At 45.4% G+C, this 12,168-nt stretch overlaps 1 protein-coding gene across 4 annotated transcripts in view; it reads left to right on the top strand.

Moving 5' to 3' along the window:
• The window catches only part of LOC310957502 (disco-interacting protein 2 homolog C), a 225,167-nt gene that overhangs the window by 143,840 nt on the left and 69,159 nt on the right, over nucleotides 1-12,168 (top strand). For all 4 annotated transcript variants that reach the window (XM_083928083.1, XM_083928085.1, XM_083928084.1 and 1 more), the window contains exons 6-8: nucleotides 1,868-2,029; nucleotides 3,499-3,618; nucleotides 5,720-5,917. In XM_083928083.1, coding sequence (XP_083784209.1) covers nucleotides 1,868-2,029; nucleotides 3,499-3,618; nucleotides 5,720-5,917 — 480 coding nt within the window. The remainder of the gene's footprint in view (nucleotides 1-1,867; nucleotides 2,030-3,498; nucleotides 3,619-5,719; nucleotides 5,918-12,168) is intronic.

Below are 12,168 nucleotides of genomic sequence, written 5' to 3' on the forward strand. Positions count from 1 at the left end.
TGCTAACATGTCCTATTGAATTCATTGAGAGCTCAGACTGAATGCAAAAGGACAGTCAATGATAGCAGGCTGCACCAACACACATCCCATTTTGGATTCAACACACACAGCTCTCTCCCTGCATCACTTCATGCTCCGACCACTCAAAGTACAGATTCCCTCGGGCAGTACGGTAAACACTGTTTGATGTTGTCGAACAGCAGCTTAGCCTCTCGAAACAGGTAAGTGTGAAAAATGGGTGCTTTGAAACACCAGGCGCAACAGATAGGCTGGAACACAGGGTAATGTAGCACAAAATACGGGGGGGGGGGGGGGGACGGCCTAAAAATGAATGTTAAGGTGTGGGTGTTGATGGAAATGGAGTTTTCTGGTGGATTTTCTCAGAATATTTGTGAACGTTCCTTCGCATGAATTCCGTGATAGATCATCCAACTTCAGATCAGTGGGGGTTTTAAGGGCGCACTCACACTGTCCTTCCGCACCGCGCCCCGGGCTTTAGGGTACTTGTCTCCCCTCCCTCTCCCCCCGCGCCCCAGGCCCGTTTGTACTCACACTGCCTGGGCCTCGTGCAAATGCTTCTTGCTGTCCATACGTCATCACGCCGTAACATGTCACACGCATTGATTGACGTCATCGCGATGCGTCGCTTTGTTTCCAAATCTTTCCATAGACCTCTGAGTTTTTGTGCATTTTGTCGACTGTTTTTGAATCTTTTCATCGACCAAATCTGCAGTAAACACTCCACCTCCGCATCACACCAACGTGAACCTTTTGCCGCCATTGTTGTTGTTGTTAAATGTCCGCACATGGTCCCTCCTTCTTTTTTCAGAACCGCCGTAGTGCTCGTGCTCGTACATGTGCAAACGCGCTCTACAAAAGCCCACCTCTCTCAGGCGGGCCGTGGACCTCAGTTATGCGCGGAGCGGTTGCACTCACACTGGTCAAACACACTAGGCTTGACCCCAAAAACCTGTTTTGGCCCGGTGCGGAAGGACAGTGTGAGTGCGCCCTAAATTTCCTTGTGCGAAATCTTCCCAGTGTTTTAGCTGAAAGTTTAAAGGTTGCAGTTAGTTTCTGAAAGCTGCCCCTTTAAATAGTTGAATGGATAATAGAGAATAAATAACTGTGTCTACAGGATTCGACTCGGTTTGGCTGCAAACTAAAGTTGCTTTGATTGCTGAAGGTTTTCTTCCTGTTGTGTTTTTTGTTCTTTACTCACCCATGGTTTTCTCTCATTGGACACAAATATCAAATCCTCTTTCATCTTCAAATTCAATGAGAGTCAGTTTTCTTTTGAAGTTACTGAGCACAAGACAACTGTCGGTTTACATTCATTCATTCATTAGCAGAGTGATTCACTCCTTTGTGCCCTTAGACTAGTTTGCTGAAGAGTCTGTCTGAAACTTTACGGACAAGTCGTGTTTACCAGGGTACCATAAAAGACTGGATGAGACACATAGAGCGCACTCACACTGTCCTTCCGCACCGCGCCCCGGGCTTAAGGGTACTTGTCCCCCCTCCCTCTCCCCCCACGCCCCAGGCCCGTTTGTACTCACACTACCTGGGCCTCGTGCAAATGCTTCTTGCTGTCCATACGTCAGTGTGAGTGTCACAAGATTACCAATAGGTAGAGAGTAGGGCCATACAGCCTCATATCTATTGTAGTACAGTACTGCAATAATAAAGAAGTGAGCCCATTTCAAGTAGCTTTCTAAAACGCTGTGATGTCTGTTTAAACTAAACACATAATTCAATCCAAACTCTTTCATTTACCTTGTTCGGATTTTAACAGTGTCCATTCCAAGTGTTTTAACAGCAGGATGCGCGGGGGAACTAACCAGACCTTCCTTCCCTCCTCACATCCCAGAGAACCACTCTGCCCCTCCAGATGTCACTGGCTACACCAACAACACTGCCAACACCACCGCCACCGACGGGATCCAGGTGGAGAGAGCCCAGGGCGCTGGCACGGGGGCCCAGAGACAGACGCCCAAGTACGGCAACGCCGAGCTGATGGAGACCGGAGACGGTGAGGCAGGGCTGGGGATATCACCTGGGGACGGTTTGGAGGTGGCAGGAAAAAAATATAGTAAAAGAAACAAAAAATATTCATGCTTTTTTGGCCAGTATGATATTTTTTTTATGTCTTAAAACTTGATGATGACACTAATTACATATTTGTAAAACAGATTTTTAAGTTTAAAGTAATAAATCATGGACCTGGATTCATTACAGCTGACTTTTTTATGGGGCATGAATCTAAAGAGGCAGCAGGAGGATTCAGGCCTGTAGGGACGTTTAATATTGAATTTTACAGTTTTTACTTTTACATTTTGTATTAATAATATAAATCTGCCAAGTAACTGAAGTAATCAAATGAATGTAGTGCCGTAAAAAAGAACAATATTTGCCTCTGAGATGCAGAGGAGTGGAAGTATAAAGAAGTTTAACATGGACACAAAGTGAAATTCCGGCGTAAAGGGTAAAAAAAACTCTTTTCCCTGTAATATCATATCACAATAGAGCAATATCTTCGTACAGAGCAACTGTTGCATCTCCTCTTTGAGGGCTCATCTGTGTTTGCAGCGTATAAAATCCCCTTTCTGATTCCTGCTCCATCTGACCCAGGCTGCCTTTGCAGAAACTCGTAATATGTGACATTGATGGATGTTAAAATGTGCTCAGAATTTTAGAGGTGGGGCGCTATTGCATATGAAATCAATGCACGTGCGGATGAAAGTGAGTTTTTTGCATTTTGGCAGCAAGAAATGAGGCGGAGACACGTCTGTGAAAGTTTAAAATGCTTCAGCTTGTACTGACTTATAACTCATTTTGCATTCAGTATCAATAACGCACCGTCTGACTGTTCAAACATCCAACAACAGTCCAGTCCAGCACACATTGGCTTTGTTCACCCACAAAGATCTCTTCACCGCGGCTTGATGGAGACGAAACAGACATTTCACCGCAGGACTGAGTGACAAGAATGAACCCCAGACTTAGACGTATAGGGACCTGGCTCTGCCTCCACAGGGTTTTACAGTACCGCCTTCTTCATGGACATTTTGCCAGCGCTCAGTTTTGCCTTTGGCTCACTCAGCTAACCCAACCAAGTTTGCCAAAACATCTATTTGCCTCCAGATCCCAGCACTTAACTTCCATCTCACCTCTCCGTCACACTCTGTCACAGTCGGTGTGAAAACCAGCCTTGATGAAAGGGCAATTTGTACCTCATCTCGTATGCTGTTTCCACGTCTCTCTCATCACAGTTTCAACGTCAGCGGTGGCTCCTTTGATTGCTCACTCAAGGAAGACGTGCCACTTTAATGTAGAGTTCAAACTTTGAGGTTTTTGTGTATCAGAGATGAAGCGACGACAACTACTTCATCACAGGGACCTGGGAGAACGCAATTAGGAGTTTAATTCAGGGCGTACATTAATGTACGTGTGTGTGTGTGTGTGTTTGTGTGTGTGTGTGTGTGTGTTCATCATCTGCAGGTGTTCCAGTCAGCAGCAGAGTTTCAGCCAAAATTCAACAACTCGTCAACACTCTGAAAAGACCCAAACGGCCGCCGTTAAGGGAGTTTTTCGTTGACGACTTCGAGGAGCTTCTGGAAGGTAAGAACGTCACTGCCTGTTTTAAAAAAAAGTATTCAAAGCTAGGTCTGAGTGATTGATTGGTATTTCTTTTACACAAGTAAATGTAGCAATACCACTGCGTAGAAATACTCTGTTACCAGTAAAAGTCCTGCATTAGTAAAAGTGATTATTGCAGTAAAAATATATCTAAAGTACGAGAAGAAGAAACACTCCTTATGTCGGGTGGCCCAATTCAGCACAGGCTATGATATTAGCTTATGATGCATTCAGGTGTTCATCCCTTTAATGTTGCAGCTGGTAAAAGTACGGTGACATTATATACTGATGGTGCCGATTATATACTGGGTGGTATGGCCAAAGGTTGTTATCACAGGTTTCACGGTAAACTGCAGCTGTTGTTTGTTTTTTCACGAGTCTTATTATAAACTTATATTAGCTTTTTGCCGCCAACAATACAGGATATAAAAACATGTCATCCTAGAATTATGTGTGTCACAAATTGTTCATGTGTCACAAATTGTGTGCTATGGTGTTTTACCCTGTTCAAGAGAGTTGTGGTTCGTAATCGTTGTGTTCAAAGTTATAATAAGAGAAATCTGTCGACTGTTTCTGGTGTTAGTAGAGACTTTTGTGCTGTTCTGGACTCTGATGCACCGATCACTCTGCAGTTAGTGTCCTCACTGAGCAGAGGGTGCTGCTGGGAGCCCCTTCACTCTGCAGTTAGTGTCCTCACTGAGCAGAGGGTGCTGCTGGGAGCCCCTTCCCCGTCCCAAAGCACTCCCAGGCGCCACTTTCTCACTACATTTAGAGACTTTTCACAGTTTCTTAGAACTGGATTTAGAAAAAGAGACTAGAGCAGTTTAGCTCCTTATTCAGAGCATCAGGGAAAAGGGAGAAATCTGTGGTCGGCCTAATTCATTCCCATGCATGTGGCTCAGAGTCCAGTTCAGTAAACAGTCTCTGGGTCCGTCTCTCTCCTCTCACGCAGCAGCACTGTTGTTGTTATGTGACGCCGCAGGTCGGAGGTGGGGCCAGGATGTCATCGTTTACCAAAGTATGCCAGACTTAAACGCCACGGGGGGTGTTTTCAAATCTTCCCACTCTCTCATGTGAATGGGCCCAAAGATTGTCATCCTGTGCATAAATATACAGTATGGAAACCAACTCCTACCTGGAACAATTAACAATACAAAATACATCCAGATCTTTAAAACACAGTATGTTTTTTTAAGTGAAGCAGATCACTGGTGATTAAGGCCGGGTATCGGCACTCAATACCTTTAAGATATGCACTTAATAACCCAGCCCCAAGTACTGTAGTATCAATGCTTCTCCAGTCAAACGATTCCTGCATTTGATCCTTTTTGTACAGGAAAAACAACGGCTATTTGTACGGTTTTGCTGCCAGCCAATCACGGCAAGTGTTCTTTGCTTTAACGTGACGTGTGATGGGCCGACTACCGCAGCAGTGGCCGGAGCAAATGAAACAGGAGCTCAGCACGTTCGTCGGGTTCACAGGCGACTAGTGATGCTGTGAAATGGGCCTTAAAACAAAAGGACCACTCCATTTGTAATGCTCCTTTAAAGGGGCCCAGTGAGGAAAGACGTGGCCACGGTGCTGCTCCGGTGGTGCCACTGACAGCAAAGATAATGCATAAAACATTGAAAAGCAGTTGAAAAGCCGAACAATAATCCACACGACTGAATCACTCGAGCCGAGCGTGTTGGCGCTTCATTCCCTAATGTCTGCTGCGACAGCAAAGACAGAGACTAACTGATGAATATTTCTTTTTGTTTCCAGCATCAAAAGCTGCGGGAGACAGAAGTTAATTCATAATTTAAGCATGAATGGTAAATGTTGAAAAGACTAGGGTTGGTTCAACGCATCACGGAAATGCGGTATTTTTGCTCAATTAAAAGCTAAATTCTTTCCAGTGTGCTTTCTCTGTAATACAGCGATGATAAGAACACGGAGTAAACGCTGCACTCGCATAAATCACACAGAGTTATTTTCTTTTTTAGCTTTCAAGCATCATCTCCACATTTGAATGTTTGAGGACAGAGGTTGTCGGTGTCAGGCTGATTCAAATGTTAAATCTTTTTGTGGTGGTTCTTCCAGTCCAGCAGCCAGACCCCAACCAGCCCAAGGCTGAGGGGGCTCAGATGGTGGCCATGCGGGGCGAGCAGCTGGGCGTGGTTACCAACTGGCCCCCGTCTCTGGAGGCGGCCCTGCAGAGGTGGGGCACCATCTCTCCGAAGGCCCCCTGTCTCACCACCATGGACACCAACGGCAAGCCGCTCTACGTGCTCACCTACGGTAAGCAGAGCCTGACTGTATCTCAATGACAGGGCCGGGAAACCGCACAGGAGTCACTCTGGGAGAACAGTAGATTTTAACAGAATGAATAGAAAATAAACACGTTTCAGCTCAGTTGTCAAATATCCTTTTTCAATTTTTCTCTCAGGGATTTTCTTGTTAAATACCCAGTAGTTTTTTTTTTGGATAAATATGATAATATTCTTCAAAATCTCTATTTTTAACTTAAGAAACTTACTTAACCTGACGCCAGCAGCCATACAATAACTTTAGCTTCATACATTTGCCAACATTTCGATAAAATTAGGTTTTTACAGATCTGACCAGATGCTTTCAGACTGTGCGTGTGCGTGTGCGTGTGCGTGTGCGCGTGTGTGTGTGTGCGTGTGTGTGATTTAATAGTTAGTTTCAATATAAAAATATTATGGGTCAAAACTTTGAACCCCATCACTGATCAGTGACCATCATTTAACAGCCAGTAATGAATGTTTCCAGTGTTTTTTGTTGAAGTTGAACTCTATGCACGATACCTTCACATGACCTCCCTGCACCCATAATCAACCATAGTTCATCAGTTCTTCCAACATACCCGTCAGTACATTGCTATGGTGCAGTTTGGAACCAGCAGGGTTTGCTCTGAATGACTTCCTGTTTTTTCAGCACATACGGTGACTCTCACAAGCTGATTAACCGAAACACCAAACAATGTTTAACACCCGCTGCGTGAACATATCTCCTCTAACGGCAGCCAGACAAAGGCGCTAAGCACATTAGCAACGTGTGAAAAAGAAGCTTTTAAGAAAGCTGCTCTGCTACAGGAGGGATAGTTTATATATATATAAATTTAAACCAAATGAATTTTTTTCCAAATATGCTTTTAAATGAATCCTTTTTTTGAGGATATACCCTGAGTGACTTTGGTCCTACTTATGTTATTTTTAAAACTTTTATGCCGACTCCTTACTTTATGATTCAGACATTTACTTGTATTTACAGAAGTTCTGGCCTCAGTTACATGTTTGATTATTTGAGCTGTTTTTGCTCTTCTCTGGACTCATTTCAGACCCTAGTTTGGATCCCAAAATGCAATGTTTTGAAACTAATGCTAATAACTGATGGTGTAGTCTCTTTTCTTCGTTTATGGAGATTAAAGATATATTAAAGCATCTGTGTGGGGCCACAGCAGAGCAGCAGAGCCACTGAAGGAAGCCTTCATAGCTACATCATGGGCTGACGTGCCCTTCGCCAAAATTACACATCAGGGCTACGATGGCTAAGGAAACCATAGCAACTGTTTGGGATGGTGTGGACCTGATCTAAAATGGGCTCTTACTGTATAAAACCTACCTCAACCCAACCTGCATACACTGACTTCTTAGAAACTTCAAACTTTGAAGCCAATATGAAATAGTGATCACACGGCGGGATTACAGCTTCTGTGTCAGTCACGTAATCAGGCCCAAAAAGACTTTTTCCCATTGACTTACACGGCAAAAGAGACGTCCTGACCCCGCAGAAAAGATTTGTGTACTTAGGAATTTGATTAATTTGGTCCGATAATGTTTTGAAAGTCTACAACAGCTGCTTGATGAAATCATTTAGGGCGCACTCACACTGTCCTTCCGCACCGGGCCAAAACAGGTTTTTTCAGCAAGTCTAGTGCGTTTGACCAGTGTGAGTGCAACTGCTCCGCGCGTAACTGTGGCCAGCTAGCCGTCCACGGCCCGTCTGAGAGAGGTGGGCTTTTGTAGAGCGCGTTTGCACATGTACGAGCACGAGTATGCGCACGTGTACGACCTCGAGGCCTACGGTGGTTCTGACGTCATTTATGTGCGCCTGTTCGGACACAGAAAATAGAAGGAGGGACCATGCGCGGACATTTAACAACAGCAACCACGGCGGTGAAAGGTTCACGTTGGTGTGATGCGGAGGTGGAGTGTTTACTGCAGATTTGGATGAAAAGATTCAAAAACAGTCGACAAGACGCACAAAAACTCTGAGGTCTATGGAAAGATTTGGAAACAAAGCGACGCATCATGATGACGTCAATCAATGCGTGATGACGTGTTACGGCGTATGGACAGCAAGAAGCATTTGCGCGAGGCCCAGGTAGTGTGAGTACAAGCGGGGCTGGGGCGCGGGGGGAGAGGGAGGGGGGACAAGTACCCTAAAGCCCGGGGCGCGGTGCGGAAGGACAGTGTGAATTCGCCCTTAATCTCCATTCAAGTTCGACGCAACGCTTAACTGAAAGTAGCTGGCTCAGCAGGGAGAAGTCTGTAGTGTACCTGCTCTATGGGCCCAACAGTGAGACAGTATGACGGAAGTAGAGCCGATCATCCGGGTATTTTTTCAGACGTGGATATCGACTTTTTCTGGCTTCATGTGCCGCTGAGCAGCTTTCCTAGGAATGAACCGGGCTCTGCCTCGAACTCTTTATCCAGTTCTCTAAATATATTAATGGTCACGGCTAGCTATCCTGCTGAAAAGGACAAGAGAACCTTTTTCGGACCATTTCTTCCATATAGACCTTCCTAAATCCTGCTCCGTGTTGCTCTGTGCTCTAATAACAGCCGAGGAACCTGGCAGACAATCTGCTCGCCACAATCAACTGAGAAGTGTGAACACAACTGTGGTTATTTACGTCGGTGGAGACGCATCTGTCTATTGGGTATCGGTGCTATCACCAGGTGAATCTGACATTGAACTATAAACGACTACAGAGGCAACGAAAAAGAAGAAGAAATCTATTTTTACAAAAGAACACACCCTTTAGCAGTGAGGAGACCAGCACACAGAATGGTGAAAAGAAATAAGAAATGATCCTAAACATACATCAATTCGCCGCCCGAGCATCGTCCCGCCTCCCTGAACACACTCCGCAACCGAATCACATCGCAGCCTGACCCCTGCTTCAGTGCCACAGTTTAAGTCTACATTCAAATCAGAAGCAAATCTTTTGTTCAGTAGCTGAAGGCTGCAGACCTGAGTTATTCATCTCCCCAAACAGCAGCAGACCAAATGGCTTTGGGTCCAGAGGGCGTGAAGAGATTTAGCCACGGCGGGCAGAGCTGCTCCCCTCAGGACCTCATGAATTTAGAGACGGACCTTGGACACCAAGAGGGCATGCAAACGCTCATACATACATCACACATGAACTCTGACTCACATTTTTAGGTTCAGAGCTCAAAGAAGTACTCTCAAATTTAACTTGAAACTACTAAAACAGAAGTAAATATGTCAAGTACTGACAGTGAGGAGGAGTAGAAAGATGGCCGTCATCTCAAATCAGACGTCCATTTACTGGATTTGCCAAAGCTGTTGGGCTGGAGCCGGCTGTGGTGTTTAATACTCTTCTTCACACAAGAGGGATAGCTGTTTTGTGAAAGCCCTACATCTCCAGCTTTGAGAAGAAGAAGAAAAACAAAAGACGAGGAAAGAGAAAAAGGAGAATGTGGATTGGAACAGCATAAGGAACACAGAAGGAATGAAAGACAAGAAGGAAACCAGGTGGGATGTAAAGGGGGAAAGCAGAGGGAGTGAGAGGGAGGAAGGGGAACAGGAGAAAATAAAGGAAATAAAGAAGAACAGAGAGTAGAGAGGAAAGGGAAGAGTACATTTTCAGTCAACGCCCCTCCCCCTCTACCACGAAGTCCTCCGCTCCCTCTCATCGAGTGCTCGTCAGTGCGCGTGCACCAGATTCCATGTGAATGCGTCGGTGTCTTCACTCGTCGATTAACAGCATGGGGTACACGCTACATGGAGGTAGGCTGGCTAACTTAGCGTATGCCTAGCTTGAGGCGTGGGCCTGTAATATTATAACTGATATAACTGATATATTGGTCGGCCGACATTATCAGTTGATATCGGCCTATCACCATTTTTAATTGAAATGGTCAGCAGTTGCCTATCACTGAACCTCATGTTTATTTAGCTTTATTTTTCAATTGTTCATTTCTAGGATTGGTTGATGATGTCAAACATTGCATGTAGAACGTATAATAATCTCGTAAGGATGTCCCCTGGGCGCCTCCCTAGGGAGGTGTTCCAGGCACGTCCAGCTGGGAGGAGGCCTCGGGGAAGACCCAGGACCAGGTGGAGAGATTATATCTCCACACTGGCCTGGGAACGCCTCAGGATCCCCCAGTTAGAGCTGGTTAATGTGGCCCGGGAAAGGGAAGTTTGGGGTCCCCTGCTAAAGCTGCTGCCCCCGCGACCCGACCCCGGATAAGAGGCTGAAGATGAGATGAGATGTTCTTTAATAAAGTTATCACCTTTAGCTTTAGTACCTTTAAAACTCATGTTGGTGCACTATCCACATGGAAAACGTCTCTTTTCATTCCAGCACAAAAATCCACTTCTGCTGTAAAATCTGCAGTAGCAGTGGTCAAGCCCACATTGGTCAGGCCCCCGGGGGAATGTTGTCTTTTTCTGAGTAAGCTAAAGAGCTGGAAAATGCATAAATGTATGTGTCAGTGAGTGTTGATTACTGTAAAATGCGATTCATAGCTGTAAACTGTAGCTTACTGTAACTGTTGTATCTTCAGCTGCAGATAAATGCAGCACAAAGCACAATATTTTCCTCCGAAACCTCGCGCAGGAAAAGTAGAAATTCTTCGCAAGAGTTTTATTTGAAGTGCCGTACGTGTAAAGTACTTCAAGGTTCAAGGTGATAAATAAAAACCTTTAACTTTGAACTGCTTCCTATTTTAGTTGGTGGTTGTTGGCATTCATGCACATTTGCACCTCACAATAAACTCACACACACAATCATAAACCAGGCTTAACTTTATCCCAAGCACATCAAGTTTCCTTAAATAGGTATACAGTGTGTGTGTGTGTGTGTGTGTGTGTGTGTGTGTGCGAGCGTGTGTGTGTGTGTGTGTGAGCGTGTGTGTGTGTGTGTGTGTGTGTGTGTGTGTGCAAGTGAACAAACTGCTTTGTGACGAGTGAGCTTGCAGCAGATGATGAGGTGATATGTGCTCACCAGACTGTGAAATGTCTTCAGCCAGCACTCAGGAGTCTACCACCAGAGAGACAACAACATGGTGAGAGTGTGTGTGTGTGTGTGTGTGTGTGCGCGTGTGTGTGTGTGGTGTGTGCAGTGCTGAATCTAAATCTCTATCTTTCTTTATCTCTCATTCCTGTCGTGTCTTTCCCTTTGATGTCATTCGACAAGGACAAACTTATTTTGTTTCTTCCTGTCGAGTCGTCCTCCGGAGAACAGAGAGAATTCATGATACCGAATTCTCCCGCTGTCCTCAAACTCAACCCTCGCCACGCTGTAGACAACCTCACATAACTGGCAGGAGAAAAAAATATTTCTGTGCATGTTCGTAAAAAAGTTTCCGATGAGCCCAGACTGGCTCAGGGAGCTTTGATCCTGTGTAAACAGCACGGCTAATGTTATTTATCAGCAAATCCAATCATTGATAAAGACATTTTGATTTCCATGCTGCATGTGGAGGACACAAACTTTCTCTGCAAGTTGTTTTTGATCTCTTTCTTTGATTATTCTTTGTGTGTACTTTTGCTTTTTTTGGAGTGTTTTCCGTAAACTTCAAATTATGTTTGAATCCCTCCATAACTTAGGAGCGGCTTTACTTAAAAACTATTGGTAATATAATGTATATTTAATTTCACTTCCTATAGGAGTCACATTACTCCACTTCAGCTACAGCATCTTGACCAGTGGCGTAGCGCTGTTGTGCTGGGCTCCAGCTCCACCTGAAGGTGATGTGAGCCGGAGGGCAAAGCTCTTGATCTACCGGTCAATCTTGGTTCCTACCCTCACCTGTGGTCATGAAAGCTGGGTCAGAACTGAAAGAACGAGGTTGCGGGTACAAGCGGCTGAAATGGGTTTTCTCAGGAGGGGGGCTGGAGTCTCCCTTAGAGAGAGGGTGAGAAGTTCAGCATCCGTGAGGAACTCGGAGTAGAGCCGCTGCTCCTTTTCGTTGAAAGGAGTCAGTTGAGGTGGTTCAGGATCATCTGGTAAGGATGAACCCTGGGCGCCTCCCTAGGGAGGTGTTCCAGGCACGTCCAGCTGGGAGGAGGCCTCGGGGAAGACCCAGGACCAGGTGGAGAGATTAGATTTCCACACTGGCCTGGGAACGCCTCAGGATCCCCCAGTTAGAGCTGGTTAATGTGGCCCGGGAAAGGGAAGTTTGGGGTCCCCTGCTAAAGCTGCTGCCCCTGCGACCCGACCCCGGATAAGAGGCTGAAGATGATGGTGCCATCCGTCTCAAAAGAGAATA

The sequence above is a fragment of the Echiichthys vipera genome (genome assembly GCF_963691815.1).
Source record: "Echiichthys vipera genome assembly, chromosome: 15".
NCBI lineage: Eukaryota > Metazoa > Chordata > Actinopteri > Perciformes > Trachinidae > Echiichthys > Echiichthys vipera.